Source organism: Saccoglossus kowalevskii, chromosome 8, assembly GCF_978046115.1.
Source record: "Saccoglossus kowalevskii chromosome 8, keSacKowa6.1, whole genome shotgun sequence".
Classification (NCBI taxonomy): domain Eukaryota; kingdom Metazoa; phylum Hemichordata; class Enteropneusta; family Harrimaniidae; genus Saccoglossus; species Saccoglossus kowalevskii.
In genome coordinates, this window is record NC_140648.1 from 30,829,036 (window position 1) to 30,852,147 (window position 23,112).

General features: G+C 34.9%; 1 protein-coding gene across 1 annotated transcript in view; it reads left to right on the forward strand.

The window, feature by feature from the left end:
* The window catches only part of LOC100371299 (WD repeat-containing protein 90-like), a 46,165-nt gene that overhangs the window by 21,570 nt on the left and 1,483 nt on the right, over window positions 1–23,112 (forward strand). Inside the window, exons 11-36 of the mRNA XM_085502492.1 lie at window positions 683–828; window positions 1,572–1,629; window positions 2,165–2,283; window positions 2,756–2,917; window positions 3,050–3,171; window positions 4,043–4,159; window positions 4,514–4,749; window positions 5,773–5,912; window positions 6,012–6,270; window positions 6,554–6,721; window positions 7,054–7,182; window positions 8,246–8,379; window positions 9,305–9,354; window positions 10,085–10,225; window positions 10,777–10,856; window positions 11,439–11,624; window positions 12,246–12,423; window positions 13,379–13,582; window positions 14,580–14,821; window positions 15,098–15,242; window positions 16,020–16,143; window positions 17,954–18,131; window positions 19,140–19,262; window positions 20,495–20,690; window positions 21,386–21,516; window positions 21,713–21,886. Of these exons, the coding sequence (XP_085358618.1) occupies window positions 683–828; window positions 1,572–1,629; window positions 2,165–2,283; window positions 2,756–2,917; window positions 3,050–3,171; window positions 4,043–4,159; window positions 4,514–4,749; window positions 5,773–5,912; window positions 6,012–6,270; window positions 6,554–6,721; window positions 7,054–7,182; window positions 8,246–8,379; window positions 9,305–9,354; window positions 10,085–10,225; window positions 10,777–10,856; window positions 11,439–11,624; window positions 12,246–12,423; window positions 13,379–13,582; window positions 14,580–14,821; window positions 15,098–15,242; window positions 16,020–16,143; window positions 17,954–18,131; window positions 19,140–19,262; window positions 20,495–20,690; window positions 21,386–21,516; window positions 21,713–21,886 (3,942 nt within the window). The remainder of the gene's footprint in view (window positions 1–682; window positions 829–1,571; window positions 1,630–2,164; window positions 2,284–2,755; window positions 2,918–3,049; window positions 3,172–4,042; window positions 4,160–4,513; window positions 4,750–5,772; window positions 5,913–6,011; window positions 6,271–6,553; window positions 6,722–7,053; window positions 7,183–8,245; window positions 8,380–9,304; window positions 9,355–10,084; window positions 10,226–10,776; window positions 10,857–11,438; window positions 11,625–12,245; window positions 12,424–13,378; window positions 13,583–14,579; window positions 14,822–15,097; window positions 15,243–16,019; window positions 16,144–17,953; window positions 18,132–19,139; window positions 19,263–20,494; window positions 20,691–21,385; window positions 21,517–21,712; window positions 21,887–23,112) is intronic.

Here is a 23,112-nt window from a genome sequence, read left to right on the forward strand (position 1 = left end):
GGCATGATATGGTTGAAACCTGATTCACCACTCATCACCACTTCCTCACCTGTTGAACCCTCCTCTGCCTACAAGGCCTAAAACTGGAAATTGAATCAGGAATTGAGAGTCAGGTCTTCTTTATCAGGCATGATATGGTTGAAACCTGATTCCTCACCTGTAGAACCCTCCTCTGCCTACGAGACCTAAAACTGAAAATTGAATCAAGAATGGAGAGTCAGGTCTTCTTCATCAGGCATGATATGGTTGAAACCTGATTCACCACTCCTCACCACTTTCTCACCTGTTGAACCCTCTTCTGCCTACGAGGCCTAAAACTGAAAATTGAATCAGGAATTGAGAGTCGGGTCTTCTTCATCAGGCATGATATGGTTGAAACCTGATTCACCACTCATCACCACTTTCTCACCTGTTGAACCCTCTTCTGCCTACAAGGCCTAAAACTGAAAATTGAATCAAGAATGGAGAGTCAGGTCTTCTTCATCAGACATGGTATGGTTGAAACCTGATTCACCACTCCTCACCACTTTCTCACCTGTTGAACCCTCCTCTGCCTACGAGGCCTAAAACTGAAAATTGAATCAAGAATGGAGAGTCAGGTCTTCTTCATCAGGCATGGTTTGGTTCTTAGATCTCCTCTCTCTAAAGTTTACATTATAGTGTTTTTTGTTTGTTTTTATAGGTGTCTGCATTGACGTTCAATGGTAGTACTACACTATTAGCATCGGCGCAGACAGGACGTCTTAGTGTGGTCAGAGTATGGAAATTCAATACTGGGGAATGCCTTGCTATGTTTAAAACACATGTTCATTCTGTCTTCTCTCTTAGGTGAGTTAATAGCAGTTCTGGATAGTCATATGTCAATTGGTTAATGTACTGTGATCCGTTTAATTTTTTCCACGAGGAATTTTTGTGATATGATAATTTATGGCATTCGCGAAAACAAAATTTTGTAGAAGAAATTTTCACTGCTACAAAATTGCATGATTTTCACTGAATCATGGAATTTACAGAAATGGTTTTCTCTCAAAATTAAAGCAGTTTACAGTATATACTTACTTTGTAGCATGTCGTAATTTTGTAGTATTGTACACATTATCTGCATCCTACCTTGTTACAAAATGTGAATTCTAAATACTGTAGAACACATTGAAATGGCTGCATGCAATTTTAGTGGATTTGACTCTTAGCATGAATTAACAAAATCCTAATTTAGCTAAAGTGTTGACTATCTCCCTGTGAGAATATACTTTCTGTTAAATTAGCTACATCTTGAATTAGCGAAATTACAGATTAGGTAAATTAGCTAAAATAACATGCTAGCTATGCAATGCAATGATTACGTAATTTTCCCTGGATGGTTGGTGTGTTTTGAAATTGAGTTCATAGTAAGTTTCCCTGGATGGTTGGTGTGTTTTGAAATTGAGTTCATAGTAAGTTTCTTTATTTTTAATCCACCTCCCTATCCGCAGTGCTGGGCTTTATACACCAATAGTAAGGGTTTTATAAGGATACCGCATGCATTTGTTGTATCAATCTTCTCATCATTCATCAATGTTTGATTTTTATAGTTTTTCACATACTGGTGGTGTTCTTTGTGGAGTTGGAAAAGATGGTCATGGTAAAAATGTAAGTCATATCTGTAGAGTTTATTTTTTATGTATAAATTAATATATAGTACTCACTGTGTCATGTTTAGCTCTCATTGCATACTTTGCTGTCAGTTTGTGTTACTTTATATCTTTGTTACCTGAAGGATGATTCTACCAATTAAATTAATAAAAAAAAATTGGAATTGTAAATCGTGTTGCTTGATACTCTGGATACCCTTAGTGGCACTACATTGAATGGTAACGAACAACCACTCTTAAAACAGTACAACAAATAACTAATTGCGGTTACTAATTGTCACCAGTGTGGTACATAACTTCCCAATAGAAAGAAAGATTACATTGTTTGCAATTTAAAGGCAGGGTTAAACAACACATGGTATGCATGAATGTAAAGTTCAGTCACAGTGTTACTGAATTTGGCTTGCCAACAATCACGATGCAAGAGAAGCATTATCTATATTCTCTTATCAGTATACATTAAATGTTTGAAATTCTTCAATAACTGGTTTTAGTTTCCAAACATCTAAATGTCTATGTTTTCTTTTCAACAGTTAGTTGTAGTATGGAATACATCACGTGTAAATAGAAGTGGTGAGGTGACTGTCATGGCTAAAGCCCATACAGATGTTGACATTGTTAGAATGAAGATTGCCAACTTTGATGATACACGGTAAGTTGTCATTGACGATGTGCTAGATCATTAATAGACCTTGTGCGGAAATGGCTGTCGAGATCTCGTTGAGAGAGTGAGAGAACAATGTTGTTCCATTCTCTAATGTTCATGGTTCCCTATGGCCATGGAAATCAAGGTATTTGGAACAGTGGACTGGATGGTGATTGAGAATGTAACACTATTTTTGGTTAGGGTGGGAAGAAATTTGCGTTTGTTAGTCGCACTCAACAAAATTATGGTAACTATTTACTAATAATGTCTATTGATGATTTATTTTGACCAGAAAAATATTATAAATTGTATCTCATAATAGAGAAAATACGGTACACGTTTGAAAAAGCACATTTTGTTTGTATAACAGTATAAGAACTCTGCAGCAATGAGTTAATTGTGGCTTTAATTAATTGTTACAACAGTCTTGCTAAAATAAAATGCAGTTTGTTAACTGTTTTTTCTACTACCTCAATAGGATGGTATCATGTGGTCGTGATAATGTACGCTTATGGCGTGTACGGAATGGTTCTCTGCGTTCTGCACCCATTAATCTGGGAGAGTATCATACAGCCGACTTCAATGATGTATGTTTTGATGCCTCCTTCCAACCAACTCAAGATCCAGCAGATAGAATCATGTAAGTTGTAATCTAATATTGCATTGATGTTCACTTGGTACATGTACCTACAAGGTTACATTGATCTTTGCTCAATAGTAATTATCTGCATTTTCTTTCTTATAACGTCTTTCAATGTGCATTTATTATCAGATATGCTTGTACCAAGTCTGGTCATATATTTGAAATAGACTATGCAAGAGTATCAATTATTCGTGTCAGAAGACTACTTCCTGTGGATAAGAATAGGAAAGAGAAAGGTACATTCCATACAGGTATGACTAGATCATAACAGTTAATATGATAAACGCAACATATATTTGTACAATGAGTGTGTACTAATGTGTGCATATTCAATAGATCGAAAATGCAGATTGCATAGTTATAGTCATATACTACATAACTTTTTTTCCATTATACACATTGCCTGAAGGTTGTCTGGAGCTACGGATTGTGGTAAAAATGGTTCCTTTAAAAAACAAACAATTGAAATTAAAAATCCTAGCAAATTGGAACATGAACGAGCAAAATCATCACACAGCATACTGAAGTCTTTACTTTTTAGAATAGCTGAGTTTTTGGTTGCTAGTTATACATAGAGATTTTGATATTTCAACTTCTTTAGATAACCTTTGAACGTTTACACAATGTTTATAAAAAATGAATGTATTTTTTGATTGACACTCACTGATAGAGCAGAACAACATGTTATTGGTATCCATATTGGTAGATTGAAAGATGAGAGACAACATTCTAATAAAACTTGTCATGGATGACTTGTTATGAAATTACCTCTTCCTAGTTCAATCACAGAATGACACTGTACAAACTCAGTAATGTAGCAAAGTTGTCTATTCATTTAATAATCACTTGATGACCTAGAGGAGAAGAAAAATGACCTTGCACCACCAACATTGTTTTTATTGAATACGTGTACCGATAGTTAATTGCCCTGTTGAAGTATTATGAAGTAGTCCAAATTTTGCTCATATAAAAGTGTAAAATGATGTTTAAACTCTTCACCATATGAGTTCTGTTATACAATACTGAACAACTGCTAGACTACTTTCATTCACTGAACACGTTATTTTAAATCCAGTATTTAAAGAATGATTATGATCCTCTGTGGTTTGTACTTCTCTATAGGAGTTGGAATTGCTATTAATTCTATTTGTGTGAATCAGTCATACTGTGTCACTGGTTCAGATGATGGATATCTTAGACTCTGGCCTTTGGATTTCTCCAGTGTTTTCCTAGAAGCAGGTTAGTAATATTAACACATGTTCTCTGAATAATGACTATATATTTGTTATTCACACTACTAAAACATATTTTTGTTCAAATTTTGTTTAGCATATCTGTTTAGCATATATACATATGCTTTAGCATATCACATACTGTGTATTCTTAATCAAGTGCAGTCCACAACCTTACTGTGATACAGTGTCTGTGCCCACATGTGCTTATAGTAAATGTCCTGTCCTCACTTAACATAGTAAATGGCAGTTTTCAGTTGTGTACTTCCAACTGACATGTGCCTTACACACACGATATATCATTTCAATTTTTGTGTATACACAGCATACCTATATCAGACATGTACATTTTCGTTTTCAGAACATGAAGGCCCAGTATCAGCTGTTGATATCACAGTGGATGGTTTACAAATACTAGCTGGAACTGTGACTGGCAATATTGGTGTCTTAGATATATCAACTAGAAAATACACAACGATAATGAGATCCCATACAGATACAGTCCTTTCTGTCACTGTGGATCCATTACGAAGACATATTGCTACTATATCTAATGATCATACTATTAGAGTCTGGGATCTGGATACTTTACAACAGGTAAGTATAGTACCCCTATCTTGCAATTCATACTTTTCAGAAATGAAGAGATGCTGTCACATTGCTGGAAAAAAAAAAAAACTGTCACAAGTGTTTGGGTGAGTCTTGATGAGTGACTTCAATATTGTGTAGCATTCTTCAAGTATTGGCTGAATTTGCTGTTGGTGGCGTTTTTGCAGAACTTCTGAATCAGTGTCTGTCACATATGTCATTTTACATTCATTTGTGAAATAATATGTGTATATTATTCATATTTTAGTATTTTGACCTCACAGAAGATGATATAAAAAAATATTAAAGATGATGTAAGGCCAGGAAAAAAAAATTCTCTGTTTCTCGTTTTATGGAATTATGGAAATTCAATTTTTTTTTTTTTTTTTTTGAATGCTGAGCTAAAATGGGGTTAATTTGAGACAAGTGCAAGTACAAAAGCATTTTGGAATGCTTTAGAAAGAAAAAAAAACGTTTGAGGCGCACAGTTCAAAATAATGCGCGCGGAAGCGAGAAACAGAGATATTTGTGTTTTCTCAGCCTAAAAATTCACCAGCAATTGTGAAAAGTTTACACAGAAACCTTGTCAAATTCAAATAAGAATGTTGTTGTGAAGGTGTCACCATTTTTGTTTTCCTTGGAAGGTCTGCAATGAGAAATGTGTGGTGAGATTAGCACGGTTACTTTTTAATGCAATCTTTATATACCTCAGCAAAATAGAATAATTTAAAAATGTTTTCTGGTTAGGTGAGATCATCATGGTCTGTTCTTCAGACTAGTATTTTTGAATACCGGTAGTATTGAAAATGTTGAAGCTGTGTGAGGTGTTTAACATTTGATGAATAAAAGAATATTTAAATAATTAAAATCAACTGACAGCTAGAGACAGCTTGTGGGTTGATTCCAACCCTGGGTAAAATCCAAGATTGATAGTAAATTACACCCAATAATATTTTTGAAGTACAGTTTGCTCCTTTCTAAGAACCATAAATGCTTTGAATAATGAAACACATTTTTCTATTTTCTATGTAGTTGTACGATTTCAATGCACCTAAAGAATGTCCATGTGCTATCATCTATCACCCGTCTTCACAAGTATTTGCTTGTGGATTTGATAGTGGGTGTGTCAGAGCTTTTAATGTCTCCACAACAAGTCTGCTAGCAGAGCACAGGTAAAGTACCAATACTGTGACTTTACAAAACTTATTGAGCATGTCTGTATATGTACATTCAGTGATATATAATGAGAGCTTTGATGTCTTAAATTTCAGGCAGCACCGTGGTAAAGTTACTGGTCTTGTTTACTCACCAAATGGCAACTACTTGTACAGTTGTGGTGCTCTGGGATCTATAGCACTATATGATGTAGAGAGTGGTTATCAGATGATGCGGTTGCTTGGCAACACTGTTTGTAAAGGGGAAGGGTATGGACCTGATGCCATCACTGTGAGTGGGGATGGACAGCATTTAGCATTTGTTGGACCCACTGAGTTTACTGTTAGCATTGTAGATGCAAGATCATTGGATGAGGTAGGCTGTCATAACTTTATATCAGTTTGTTTTTTTATGAAAAGTGACATAGTGTGAACAAATCTGGTCATTACATGGTTTTCTTGATATGTTATTGTGTGGTTTAGTATTTTGGATACATCATTGTTAAAAAAGATTTACTGAAAGCTCTACATCTGTAAGTAATCTTTGTGAGTTACAATGTTGAATTACTCCTTCCCGTCTACTCTGGCTGTAAGCGGTCATAAATTTGGTGCACTTGCTATTTGAAAATCTACCCATCACTTGCATGTTTTGTACATAGGTTGTACGTGTTGATATCACATGTATAAACTCAGGAATTGAACGTACAACGTTGGATACTGCTGTTAAAGTTTGTTATGCACCACATAAAACAAGACATTTACTGGTTGTGACGTCATCTTCCAGGTTGCTCAAACTAGATTCCCGAACTGGAAGGCTCTTGAGTGAGGTATATCATTTATTATATTCATTATTTTAGTATTTCATAAATTGTCAATTGTATGCTATGATTATATAATTTTTGTTGGCATTCATAAAGACAATATTTTGCTAAATTCACTGACACTGTGTTATAGGGCTCCAGGGAAATTATCACTGCTACAAAATGACTTATTTTCACTGACCGAAATTTTTTTTCTTGCAAAAAAAAATGATGTACAGTAATTGCTGTATTTGAAGACCTCTGGAATTATAGACAAAAAAAATTATTTTATCAGAGATGTTTGCAAATATGGTTGTATATTAAAGTCAAACATAATATTCATATTTTTATTTATTTAGATATCTAACATACATCGAACTGGCTGTACATCTTTGGATGTTTCCCCTGATGGCAGGCATTTATCCACAGCTGGTGATAAAGTAGTCAAAGTATGGGACTATCATATGAGACTGGATCTCAATTTCCAGGTAAAAGTTATACCAAACATTGATTATAAATTTGTCTTTTGGTTCAAGCATCATGTTTGCCACAAATCTGGAGGGCTAATCACAATATTTGAATGCAAAGTTATTTACAAAATTGTGCCTGTTTGGGTAACCAACTCTAATACCTACCAGTCAGATCAATCAAAGGGTTGATTGTTTGTTGACAGGTTTTGTTGATATATATGTAATATCAAATTCTGTCTTACTGTAGATGTATTAATTATTCACTGGGTTTTAATTTAGCTATTTGCGCTGATAAGTAATATACGCTAATTTAAAATTAAATCTATGTATGTATGTATGTATGTATGTATGTATGTATTAAAACAACAATAAAACTCATTGTTTCCTTGACAAATTTGTGAAATTGAGACACAGTGAATATGCTCAAAACATCAAAATAGTGAAATTAAACGTTATTGAAAATAAATGGTTTCACAGTATTTAACTGCAATATTTAAGGTAGTGGATCTGATCATGTCAATGACTTGTATATTCACATTTATTTCTATGTTTGTCTGCCCAGCATTAGTGAGATTGTGGGTTTAACTCCCTTGGTTGTCTGCTCACTCAGTAGTGAAAACAAAGATATGTAGGCTTAGGGCATTCATAGTTAGTAGAAGGGCATCCAGTCAGAGGTGACATACAGCTGTCTGTCATGTGTGTTCCTATCCGCGGTGCATGCAAAACATCACTGTATTCTTGTTGCAACGAGTTACAGATCACAACAGGATTACTAGCACTTGCCCTCATGAGGGCAGTATGCAAGATAACCTTATGGCCCGACAGTCTACCCTAATGGTTTCATGGTCTCCGCACGTGATATGCTTGGTTATTAAACATCCTATCTGGGGGAATGCCCAGTGGTTAAGAGGAATCCGTGACATGAAGCTGGATGATTCGGTGCTGTGTGTTTGTTTGAAATACATGCAAAGTACATGTACATGGTTACTATATTTTTCTTGCTTTTACTTCCTGTGTAAGCAGCTACTATGAGTTTACCCACAATTAGTGAAAAAAAGGAATTGTCATTTTTACATAACAGGTGTTCATAGGCCATTCTGAGAATTTGAAGAAACTTTGCTTTACACCTGATAGCTTGGCATTGATTAGTGTTGGTGAAGCTGTATTTTTATGGGATTTCTATGGTACTGGTAGAGATGAAGTACTTCCTGTGGAGTAAGTATAATTTTGTCTTCTCATTTGTTTTGTACTTGTACATAATGTGTCATGTTTAATATTTGTTTCATGTGACATACAACTGTACATTGTTTGTTTACATGAAATTGCAACACAGTGACATACTATAAAATAATTTATTTTAGCTGGAATTAATTTTCACATAAAACACTTTCTTTGCGAGTTGAATGTAAAACACAAGAAAACAGGTATATTCACTGGATTTTATTTTCACTAAGTCATTCCTGCAGCAAAAATAGTGAAACTTAATTCCAAGTGAAAGTATAGAATTTTACAGTACCTTAAAGAATAAGAATACAGGGATAAGGAGTCTTCCTTAAATTTAAATTTACAACAGGTATACTTGCCTTTTCAAAGCTTGTTTTGAACGTTCAATGTTCAAGCTTACTGCCCCCAGTTATTACCTTGAAGTATCTCAGAAGAAAATGGTGTATGTAAGTTGCGCCACCACAGTTGAAATAGAGAAATGTTCAACCAGTCAGATTTGTTCTTTCTATCTTGTATAGGTTATTGCAGGTGGAAATGTTCAACTCTAGGTTGAATTTAGGTCCCACCCATCATAATTGGATGTCATATCTTCACGTTGGAACTTTCCTTTCAACTTTATTCTCAAGGTTACAGAAAGCATAGACTGGAAACACCTGAATAAATAAAACACTGAATGTTTGTGATCACTGCAAACTGCTCACAAGGATTGCCATATTTGAAAATTTTATATTTGTTACAATTAATTTGATTGGTCAATAAATTTGCTATCATGCCCAATCAGATACAGTGATCTTTACATCACATGTTGAGTACTGCTGATGAGTGCCCATATGTGCTCAGTAAAAATACTGACTTTAGATTTGATTCTCTGATGACCATGTTTTATTGATAACATTGTTTTTTCTTATTATTTCAGAGGTAGATCGCCACAAAAGAGTTACATTAATACCAGAACCAATGCGGAAGGTAAGTTACGTTGGTTTCATTTGGATCAAGAGTTATAGCCATCACTCTGGTAGTAACTCAACACTGTTCTGTGGGAGAATATGACAGAAACATACATGTACAGTGAACCTCAGTTGAAATTATCTTGTGTATGCATTTTACAGGTTTTCAACTAACAGCAAAGTTATATTAGTTGATATGTAAGCTTCCACTAATATTAAAATAGTTTTGCCATAGTAGCTAATACTACATTGTTCTCCTTATCCAATTACTGACAAACAGGGAGAGAATCACATTATAAAAATTCACAAAATTATTCGGATAAGGAAATTGAAATAAATACAAAGCACTTGCAAGATTGTACCTGATTGGCTATCCAACCTTAACACCTAACAGTCAGACCAATCAGAGGGCAGATTGTTTGTTGAGAGATTTTTATCAAGTTCTTAAATTCTGCCTTTCAACGGAAGTAAACTACACTGTAACTTACTAGCAATATGTTTTCCTGATGTTTTATTTACTTTTTTTGGATGTTCTTAAATAATGACCTTTTTTGTCTTAATAATTCATAGTTTAAAATCAGTCAATTACAGAATACATTATGTTGTAACCAAACCTAATTTTAATTCAACATTGGCTACTAGCAGAGGTTTAGCAGAAGCCAAGGCTACATGTATATGTCCTTGAATTTGCAAAATGAATACTTCCCTCGAATAATATTCTGATAGTATACGACATTGTTATTTTTTAGATGACAAACCTACAGTTTTTAAAAGTCCTAAACGACGTAGTTTGGAAATGAATGCATGGATACCAAGGCAAGGAGTCCCTAGACCAGCCTCACCAGTACTCATTACGGACATGAGTGATATGAATGGTACACATGAACAAGGTAAATGATCTGTAATACCAAAATGTCTTCTTTTAATAATGAAATTAAAGCTAACACTACATTGTGCTTGAAATGAATTTGAAGTGATGTATACAGTTCCCATTGAAGTGCATGTAAACTACTAGAAATGAATGCAAACTTAGACAATATACCTGAAAATTCCTAATGCCAAATTGTTACAGATCAATACCCAGTTTAAAAAAAAATAATTGTCACTTTTGAAGACATCAGTAACAAGTGTGCACATTATTGATTATATCAGGTAAATCAAGTAAGTTTTGAAAAAAATCTTAAACTTTAGTTATCCCTCTATTATTTTTGGATCATTGCTATCCTCGAAATCAATTACAAAGGAAATACAGCACTATTCTTCCAGTGCTTATTCAAAACATGCACATACACAACTTTAATTACAAGTGTGTAACCTAAAATAGATTGTTTGTTTACATGAAATTCTGCAGACTGTGTCACTTTGAATTCTCTGACAAGGTTTAGGTTGTTAACTAGACTTTTCAACCATCTAAAACGATATAACAATGTTTTTTTAATAGATGATTTACAAGATGAAGTGTTGATTGGACCAGAGTTGGATGAGAGAAGTGATGATGAAGTATCAACAAATGCCAGTGATGTAAGTATACTGATTTAAAGGACGGTGGTTGCCGCATTGCGCATGTGTAACATTTGTGTTGATAAACATTGATTTTCCACAATCCAATGCGCTCTTCAAATGGAAATTAAAAGTATGAGGTTTGACCTGGGTGCAACTTGCATTAATTACCGCTGGTGACTCCTTCGCTATACCTTCCAATCACCTGAAAAATATCTAATTAAAGCTTGGAAACGTCTAAGTTTGTACTCGTTGAAGTGTGCAACAGTCAAAGTCATCTTTGTTTATAAGAGACCCATATATCTCGGTCATGCGTGGCTCGACGACTAGCGTCCATTAATGTCTTCTGATATTCCTTACTTGTTACCTATTTAAATCATGGGTGTATTCTGTGATTCATGAACATTTTTGGAAAATAACATCTCAGAAGTGTTGCTATGGTTACACATGTGCCTAGTGTATCACTTTGTGTACAAATTATTATCTTAAAACTGTCATTTGGAATGGTAATCTGCCATTAATAATTGCTGCCTCTGTATCCAACATATATAGAACACTAAATGCTCTTATTGATAAACATTTTTAATTGATATCCAGATTGAGCCAGAACCAAACCAACCCATCGAGACACTTGGTTCCAGTTCCAGAGTAAAACAACACAGAAAACTAAGATCACCAGAAAAAGTGATGGCACCCTCAGCAGAATCGCCTGGTAGACCACATGCTGTACCCAAACCAACAGTTTTGAAACATTTCAGACAACGTGAAACACAGTCTCAAATGGCACAGGTAAACACATGAAATCATTCAGTATATATTTGTTTTATATTATTTTACCTATGACTGCATGTTAATAAATATGTTATGCAACTGCTTCATTTATGACACATTGCTTTGTGTAGGAATTACATGTACTTAAAACGTAGACGTCGTAATCTTGGACACTCATGAAAATTGATACCTAAGCGAAAAAACATGCACTAAAATGCAAAAGCTCATGGGTAGACACTTATTTGTAAAGATAAGATAACGAATTCCTCGTTTTAATAACTCTATAAGCTCGAAAACATACTCAAATATAGTAAGTGTATGATTATAAGCAATCTTGAAATTCACAGTGGCTATGACCATTTTTTTTATGTGCCTCATCAGACTGCCATGGTACCCCTAGAATATATTTATTTTGAAAAACATTTGTAGGAACATGTGTTTTTGCTTTGAAAGTGGGTACGTTCTGAATGCCAAAGTTCAAGCTCTGAATAAATTTATTGCAAGATTTTTACAAAATATGCATTCTACAGTACAGCGGCTGTATCACCCTCCATTGTGTGACAGATTGACAGTTACCTCCTTAGTACACACTGTATTCACTCAATATAATATCTATAATATGACTTATTGCCATTGTAGAGACGATACACTGCCCCACCTAACCAGAGTGGTCTGAGGTTGAAATCTGTTATTGGTTTTAATGGTAATGGACGTGGCAACATGGTGTGGCACCCTGATACAGGATTGTTTGCATATACTAGTGGCTGTATTATTATAATAGAAGATTTACATGCTAATACCCAAAGACACTTTACAGGTAACATATATCTTTCTTGAAATGAAATGTTTATTTTATGACCTGTGAAAGCTTTTAAACAAATAATAAGAATATGCAGCAGTTGCTGGGAGGATGTCAATGATTAAAACAAGCGCACAACAAATAGAATCTCATTCAACCTTCAACAACCTTTCCTACTCCTGTGAATAAAAGTGATCATTTGATGGAAACTTAACCTTTTCACCACCAGTTCCCTCTTTTCATCACAAATTCACAAAATAGTCATGTTTATAGTCTGCTCTTTTCTTCAAAAGATTGGGACTAAAATCGCCAAATTTTTTTAAGTAAAAACTGAAAGTCTACTCAAATTTTGTTGGCTTCAAAATTAGCGTTAATTTCCAGAAATAATGAAGAATATAAGAAAAATTTGGGCGAGAAAGTATGGTGGTGAAAAGGTCACCATTGATCTTTTCTATACAAATAGATTTTATTGTAATGCACATGTTTTGATTATTCATAGCCCCTTCCAATCATGACACATTTACAGGTGAATAGGTGCTACATATCTTAAAAGGTGGTGGTCATCATGCCATGCACATATGTGTGGATAAACATTGAATTTCCTATGATCCAATGTGCTTTTCTAATGAAAATCAAGAGTACAAGTTTCGACCTGGGCACATCGTGCACTAATTACCACAGGTGACTTCTTTGATACCTTCCAGTAGCGTATCAAAGTTGCCATCTTTGTTCATATGAGACCCATATCTCGATCGCTCATGCATGGTGCAATGTCCACACCCTTTAAGTTTGGTTTATGTATAACTGGTGCTTTACCTTTTAACAGCATCCAAACTAATTCAGGAAAATCTCCTGATACTTTGAAAAAGTCATTTACTAAGTGTTATTACAGATGAATAGCAGTAGCTATGTCACTGTTATACATAAACATACTGTGGTTAATTAACAGTTATATATTTATGTTTATGTACAGGTCACATAGAAGAGATATCATGCCTAGCATTACAGTATGATGCCCAAGTATTGGCATCGGCATCCGGTGCTCAAGGACTGACCAGCAGTCAGATATGTTTATGGGATGTCCAAGCTGGTTTATGTAAAAAGGTGCTATCTTATCATGAATATGATGTTGTTTGTCTGGCATTCTCACGAGATGACAGGTTTCTGATATCTGTGGGTAAGTGTGGTACTGGTACAAACTAGTGTTTAGAGTAATCACACTAAGATTCATTATGTTCTAGTATTTGTGTTCACTGCTTGGAATGTATTATAAACCCATCCCATTTATATTCTGCACAGCTAAAAGTAAAACTGAAAATTGACTCAATAGGGGATTTTCCGTACAATTGCGAGATCTCGCGAGATGTATGAAAAACGCGCGTCGAACATCTGCCGCAAAAATCGAACGATTTGATTTTGAACTAGAATTTCTTTATTTCGTTACTCACATTGACCGGCCGATCTTCGACAGAGGAATATTGCTTCCGAATACCCTTACTTAATCGAAATTGCCTATCATCAAATGTGAACAGCACATTATTAAGCATGGAAATGTCCCCGAAATACTTTCGCGTTTGTCGAATCCCACGCGATGTTTGACGCGACTACGACGCTATGACCTTTGTTTGTCCTGTTTTTACGTTCGATTCCACGCATAACGCGTGATTCTCGCAGTGAACGGGAAATGGTCTATTTTTGTCCATTGGCACCTAAATAAGGGTTCATTTTGAGAAATAATTAAGAATATATAATAAAATGCAGAAAAATGTGGGTAAGAAAGTTTGGTGGTAGAAAGGTTAATGACAGACGTGTATCTATGGTCTGAATAAGTCATATTTTACATCAAACAAAAAATGCAATGGAATAGAGTTAATACTGTAATTACCATAATTGTGAACATCTTCTAAATATTGTAAAACTTGTCACCTTCAATTATAGTGAATTTGACTCAATGCATGAGTTTTAATTTAGCTATCAATCTCATTGTAAAAATATACTTTATTTTAGATTAGCGACATTTTAATTTAGCAAAATATGGGTTAGCTATATTAGCTATAAAATAACATGCAAGCTAAAAGACATGTTTTACAGTATGTGAAAGATTGGTGCGCATTTTTTTTTCCAATATGACTGCTTCTCAAGTTCTAACAAGGTATGAATTTATTGACTTGCAGGTGATTACCGTGAGTGTTCTATAGTGGTGTGGAATACAGTAGATTACAGTGTTGTTGCAAATTCCAAGACTGCATTACCAGTACATGAATTGTATTGGGATCCTTACTCATCGAATGAGTTTGCATCTGTTGGATCTAGAGGTACTGTCTTATTCTGGTTGTTAGATGAGACACAGCAGCGATGTAGTCTTAATGTTCATGAAGCTGATGTACCTGACGAACTTCTTAATACAAAGCAGATGGTGAGTCTTGGGTCATTTGTTTGTAGATTAAATGAAGCATGGAATACGCAGGTCCCTTTGATGTGGGATTTGGAAGAAATTATGTTCATTTAGTTGATCAGTTAGTCTATTCAGCTGATATACCTACACAAGTACATATTTTGAATTGCTATCTGGTATCTACTACGTATAAATATTAACCGTATTTATATATTTACTAATTTTACACAATTACAAATGTACATGTAGTAAACCTGTGGCAGTTGTATCATGGAACTAATTTCTTTTTGTGACTAGGTTATTGGTGATGTTGAGTTCACATGTTTGGTGTATGGAGGTGATAGTGTACTGTATGTGGGTACCAATACTGGTGTTTTATCAGCGTGGGATACAAGACATAATACATGCTTTATGCATTGGGATGCCGATACTGCTGAAATTAGTAAGTTACTTCTCGTTCATTCAGGTTTCATTTGCTGTTGAGAGAAAATGTGAATGTAATTGGATTATTGTAATTGACATGATTTAGTTTCCCTGGTTGCCAGGTTACTTAGCACATGCCCGTAAGAGGATACAGGGTTGATTTTATAATGATTTGATCATGAGCATATTTGCTTCAGTTTTGAAGTTGAATAGACATTTCCTCTTTATCACAACTAATCCAATTAACAATGAATAAACAACAGTAGACCTTTAGTTTTTCTTGCGGTACCCTGATAAATAACTTGTGGTTTTGTTTACTAAATCAATTAATTTCTTGGATTCATTTCCATGTGTTTAGTAACAGATGTGACTTTAGGCGGTCCACATACATGTATACTGGTCTTAGACTGGATCTAGTTAAAGATGGGGTATGGGGCACTAACTTGCTAAAATGGCATTATGATGAGGATGCACATTCCCATCACATAGCCCCAAACATGGAATATGATGTATGTGACTATATGTACTTATTTGTATCATTCACACTTAAATACACTCTGTAATTTTTAAACATTAAAAAAGTCAATAGAGACAATACTGACGTTCAAACTGTCACCTTTCACAAAAAATACTGTCAACTGCTTTAGCTTAATAAATGGTTTATGCTACAGAAAAAGTTAATATAAACCTTAAAAATATTTGTAATTGTACTTTGTTACATGATTAACTTGCTAGAGATGTCTGCATTATTAAGATTATTAATCGTTATTATATTATTTAATAATTTTTCTTTCAGCAACCGTGTGTTGTAAGTTTGGAAGTAGTCGTTTAGTAACTGGAAGTGCATCAAGGAATTTGAGACTATGGTCTGTATACGGTGTTGGTGAAATGAGGCTAGATCCAGCTAATTTGTATAACAGGTAAATAGAGTAAAATTGCATTCCAACTTTGAAGATCTGTAAGTTACTATTTCCTGTCCAAATATACACACCATCAAATATTGAGATAATGGATGAGTAAAGTCGCATTCTCACTTATAAATCTATGAGGTACAATCCCATGACCAATATGTACACCATCAAATGTTGAGATGATGGATAGGTAAAGTCACATTCTCACTTATAAATCTATGAGGTACAATCCCATGACCAATATGTACACCATGAAATGTTGAGATGATGGATGGGTAAAGTCGCATTCTCACTTATAAATTTATGAGGTACAATCCCATGACCGCTATGTACACCATCTAATATTGAGATAATGGATGGGTAAAGATGCATTCTCACTTATAAATCTATGAGGTACAATCCCATGACCAATATGTACACCATCAAATGTTGAGATGATGGATAGGTAAAGTCACATTCTCACTTATAAATCTATGAGGTACAATCCCATGACCGCTATGTACACCATCTAATGTTGAGATGATGGATGGGTAAAGTTGCATTCTCACTTATAAATCTATGAGGTACAATCCCATGACCGCTATGTACACCATCAAATGTTGAGATAATGGATGGGTAAAGTCACATTCTCACTTATAAATCTATGAGGTACAATCCCATGACCGCTATGTACACCATCAAATGTTGAGATGATGGATGGGTAAAGTCACATTCTCACTTATAAATCTATGAGGTACAATCCCATGACCGCTATGTACACCATCAAATGTTGAGATAATGGATGAGTAAAGTCGCATTCTCACTTATAAATCTATGAGGTAGAATCCCATGACCAATATGTACACCATCAAATGTTGAGATGATGGATAGGTAAAGTCGCATTCTCACTTATAAATCTATGAGGTACAATCCCATGACCGCTATGTACACCATCAAATGTTGAGATGATGGATGAGTAAAGTCGCATTCTCACTTATAAATCTATGAGGTACAATCCCATGACCAATATGTACACCATCAAATGTTGAGATAATGGATGGGTAAAGTCGCATTCTCACTTATAAATCTATGAGGTACAATCCCATGACCGCTATGTACACCATCAAATGTTGAGATAATGAATGGGTAAAGTTGCATACTCACTTATAAATCTATGAGGTACAATCCCATGACCAATATGTACACCATCAAATGTTGAGATAATGGATGGGTAAAGTCGCATTCTCACTTATAAATCTATGAGGTACAATCCCATGACCACTATGTACACCATCAAATGTTGAGATAATGAATGGGTAAAGTTGCATACTCACTTATAAATCTATGAGGTACAATCCCATGACCAATATGTACACCATCAAATGTTGAGATAATGGATGGGTAAAGTCGCATTCTCACTTATAAATCTATGAGGTACAATCCCATGACCGCTATGTACACCATCTAATATTGAGATTGTGGTCGGGTTGCAAGAAATTAGCTGAAGAATTTAAGGGAGCCTTCTAAAATTCGGTAAGCAAATAAAATAGATGCTCACTGAGTTTAGAGGTTATAGGAGGTCTTTGAAGGCCAGTTACATTGTAGATGTGTTTGTCTAAAGGCTAAGATCCTCAAATACTCTCAAAATGAAATGGGTGGAAAATGACAGCAGGATATCTTCTTTCAAAATTGTGTTGTATATGGTGTCAGGTTTGATCTTGTCATGCATGTATGTAGTTAGATCTAAATTAAAACATTCAGACATGTAACTAACTTGAAAAAAATAAATATGTTTGTTTTGGTGTTCCTGATATTTTTGACAATATATTATTGTCTCTAGCACTCCTGGTAAAGGGTTAGTGATGGAAGACGAGATGACGTTAGATGGAGCAATTACGTGTGCAAGTTTTGATGACACCATGGATATGGGTATAGCTGGAACTACTGCTGGTACACTGTGGTACATCAATTGGATTGAAAGAACATGTATACGCTTGGTCAGCAGTCACATGAATCAGGTCAGCCAGCGTGATTTATTTACAGTGAAATCTAGCAGCACAGTTATTGTTAAATATTCCTTTTTAATTGTTATTAATTTATCTAACGATGTGAATGAGTGAAATGAATCAGTGACTGTGAATTTTTTTTCCCCCACTGGTTTACATATATTGTATGATAAATCAGTAAAAATATGTCACTTGCTTCAAATCATGAAGATTGAATTCCCACTTTGTATTATATGCAGATCACTTCCAATTGATTATTGTGATCGCCATAAACAATGATAAAATCAGTTGGTATGGCAACAAATTCTGAATTACTAGAGCATTGAAGCTAACCGGCAAGGTCATAATGTCTAACACCAAATTATATGCTTTTCACTTCACTGACTCTATTTAGGAGTTCTCTTTAAATCCGATTTCACAATTTTGTTGGATAAGTTTTCTCATAAACTGTACACATTTCAAAGCCCTTAAAGTGCTTACAGGGGTCAGTGAGAGGTTAGGAATGAAATTTTAAATTGCAGCTGAAATTCAGTAATCAGCATATTACATTGTGTTGCCCTTAACTATTTATTGTTTGTAACAAACAATTGCTGGAAATCAATACCTGCTCGGAGGAGACATAACTTTTGTGATTTTTTGATTTACAACAAGTCTTAGAAGTATTATTAAGAGTTAGCAAACTTGCCCACTAATTTGCCTACCACTTTGGTTTTGATAAAGCAGGTTTGACCAACAAAAACTATTTTGCATGCTCTTCAGTCCTATAAAACTTCATAAACTTATTTTAAATTCCTATTTAAAATTACTAGCATTTAATGTTGGCAAAATATTGGGTAATTAGAATTGTAGGTAATCTGCTTAATCAAAACCAAAGTTGTCAGTGAATTGATGAGCAAGTTTACTAGCTGTTCCAATCTGAAACTTGCTGTAATATTTCCTTAGGAAGTAAGATGCAAAATTATGCTGTGGCTTATGAAAATACCTTGATAGAAGTATAACACTACTACTTACTCTGACTAGGTTAATGGTATAATATTTAGTGAGAATGAACAACACTTTGCTAGCTGTTCCAGTGATGGCAGCTTAAAAGTATGGACTGTTGGTGCTATGGACCTCACTCTTCAATTCCAAGTATCAGACCAGGTAGTGTACTTTATACAATTCAATCAGCAACTTTTTGAGCGTATAATATATATTTATATATCACTTCTGATAGATGAAAAAGCCTATCAGATTTCCAAACATTAGTCTCTCCAGACTGAAATCTAGGTCATTCTTATTCACCCTCCATCAGTATGACAGTGGCCCTTTAGTGCACTATATACATAATGAACAGACCAGTCTAGGTCTAGGTCTAGGTCTAGGTCATTCTTATTCACCCTCCATCAGTATGATAGTGGCCCTTTAGTGCACTACCGGGTATATACATAATGAACAGACCAATCTAGGTCTAGGTCTAGGTCATTCTTATTCACCCTTCATCAGTATGACAGTGGCCCTTTAGTGCACTATATACATAATGAACAGACCAAGTTGCCTAAAGTTAATTTGAGCAATAAATTCATATATTTAACAGATCTCTTAACAGTCCTGACATACTGGTAATTTGGATCTTGTGAGACAAGATTTAAAACCATTTTGACCATAAAACAATAATCAGAGATTATTCAGCACACTCGAAACCACAAAGCCACATGTTTGCACATAGTGGCACAGATCTGTAACCAAAAAAAAACACATTTGTTCTCCCAAAATATCAAAGTGTGTGCTACACAGTAATTTGCCTATACAAACAAGTCATTGGACTATTTTGATGCTGCATAATGCAGGTACATCAGATAGCTGTCAGTAGACTTAATTTGAATATGAGCCAATCAGTGACTTTGTGTGGGTGTCAAGTGTAAAACAAAACAAAAGACATGAAAAAAACTTTTCTTAACACTAGAGGGTGACAACCACATAGAAACCTCTGTTATATACATGTATATACTTTAAGGAATAAAGGGTCGATGCTCTGACAATTTTTGCATGAAAACTGAGCAAGGACAAAGATTTACAAATAATAATGGACGGGGGAGGGGTGTCTTCTTTTAAACATAAATGGTGTTGTCTTGAGACAAAAGAAATCGAACATTAACATGTCAAAGAAAGTCAAAGAAACTTGTATTTCCATATATAGTTCAAGAACAGCATGTGACAATAATTACCTATGTTAATTTCCTAGTACATCACTTTTTGACGCCATCTTTTCCATTCATTTCTGCGATCTATGGAGGCAGCTTTCAGCAGGTCATGTATTAACAGTAAAAAAAATCGCAGCGAGTTTTTTGTTTAAGTAATGTATAATTAAATTGGTATATCTTTTTGTTTTCCAGAGTTGTAACTGTTTGGCTTTTAGTGGTAGCAATGATCAGTCAGTAGCATGCGACTCTAATACGAGTGTTATGCAGAAGATTGTTGCTGGTTATGGTGATGGTACTGTTAGAATGTTTGATTTGAATAAAGTGGAAACAATTCTAAAGATGCATCCACATCATGTTGCTGTTACTGCCATTACTTTCTCATCCGATGGTATGTACAAATCAAACCACTACTATCACTACATTCAGTATCATTGAAAATGTCCTGGTCATAACCCTCATTATTGTAACAAACTGTTCAATCTTTCCTACAATCTTTGCCTCGTATGGTTTAGTTAATTAAAATGACATCATGTTGTTGTGATAGGAATATGGTTGTATGTTGTGAAAGGTATTGTATGTTTACTTTCAACATTAGGAGAGACAACACTTTATGTTCACAAGTTTCACAGCAATTAAAAGAAATAGAACATGACATTGTTTTCTTTGAACAAAGACACAAATGCCCATCTTTGGGCTGTAATAACTTTAGTACATATCGCTCAACAGATATACGTAAATCAAAACAGTCGGTTATCAATCATCTTGGTTCGCAGTGTTACAACTGTCTCTATAAATGAAAACTGTTAATACAGTATTTGCTCTATTAGAAGCACATTTGCAGTATGTAAATTATAGAGGTGTTTCTATGATAATATTTTAATGAATCATTATACACCAAATGCAATTTTTGGTTTAAATGTGATTTTATTGGGAATCTGTTTCTAAGAGCAAATACTTACATATGCTTCACTAGACCACAAAATACTTGATGCATGTATTAGAGTACATGTATGTGTCTATTCTTATCAATGTATCACATATTAATGAAAGTAATAATAACTCATACATGTTTTCAAATTTTAGGTCATGTTATCTTATCTGGTGCTAAAGATGGTATTATTGCTATAAGTAGTCCTACTACTGGCATGACAATCAGAGTAATTAATGACCATAAAGGAGCACCTATTACTGATTTAAATGTGACTTATACACAGGTAATGTACTCATATTCCACTCAATTGACATTCTCTACATCCACTTACTATGCTAGAATTTTTAACATATATTGATTGTGAACATTTAAATTGTTGATTTCACTGTATCTTATTATTGAGAGACTATTGTTATAGTGTTAATTATTAACTCAGTTTAATAACATACAAAACAAATGTACCATGTGTGTTTTTGTAGGACCATGACTTGGGTTTCTCTGCTCCTACTCTATGGTTAGCTGCCAGTGCTGATAGACGAGTCAGTATATGGACAGCTAACTGGTCAAGAGATTTCTGTGAACTAATTGACTGGATGACATTTCCTGCTCCTGCATTTGCCCCTGATGGTACAGTCATCACTAGAGGAGATATCGTAAGTTAAATATGCAACGATATTCTGATAGTCAAAGTCAATCTGACCTAGTGTTGTACCAGTCTGTCTATATCCTGAGCCATTGTGAGTCTGTCTATATCCTGAACCATTGTGAGTTTGTATTTATCCTGAACCATTGTGAGTCTGTCTATATCCTGAACCATTGTGAGTCTGTCTATATCCTGAACCATTGTGAGTCTGTCTATATCCTGAACCATTGTGAGTCTGTCTATATCCTGAACCATTGTGAGTTTGTATATATCCTGAACCATTGTGAGTCTGTCTATATCCTGAACCATTGTGAGTTTGTCTATATCCTGAACCATTGTGAGTCTGTCTATATCCTGAACCATTGTGAGTCTGTCTATATCCTGAACCATTGTGAGTTTGTATATATCCTGAAGCATTGTGAGTCTGTCTATATCCTGAACCATTGTGAGTCTGTCTATATCCTGAACCATTGTGAGTTTGTATATATCCTGAACCATTGTGAGTCTGTCTATATCCTGAACCATTGTGAGTTTGTCTATATCCTGAACCATTGTGAGTCTGTCTATATCCTGAACCATTGTGAGTCTGTCTATATCCTGAACCATTGTGAGTCTATCTATATCCTGAACCATTGTGAGTCTGTCTATATCCTGAACCATTGTGAGTCTGTCTATATCATGAACCATTGTGAGTCTGTCTATATCCTGAACCATTGTGAGTTTGTATATATCCTGAACCATTGTGAGTCTGTCTATATCCTGAACCATTGTGAGTCTGTCTATATCCTGAACCATTGTGAGTTTGTATATATCCTGAACCATTGTGAGTCTGTCTATATCCTGAACCATTGTGAGTCTGTCTATATCCTGAACCATTGTGAGTTTGTATTTATATTGAACCATTGTGAGTCTGTCTATATCCTGAACCATTGTGAGTCTGTCTATATCCTGAACCATTGTGAGTCTGTCTATATCCTGAACCATTGTGAGTCTGTCTATATCCTGAACCATTGTGAGTCTGTCTATATCCTGAACCATTGTGAGTTTGTCTATATCCTGAACCATTGTGAGTCTGTCTATGTCCTGAACCATTGTGAGTCTGTCTATATCCTGAACCATTGTGAGTCTGTCTATATCCTGAACCATTGTGAGTCTATCTATATTCTGAACCATTGTGAGTCTGTCTATATCCTGAACCATTGTGAGTCTGTCTATATCCTGAACCATTGTGAGTCT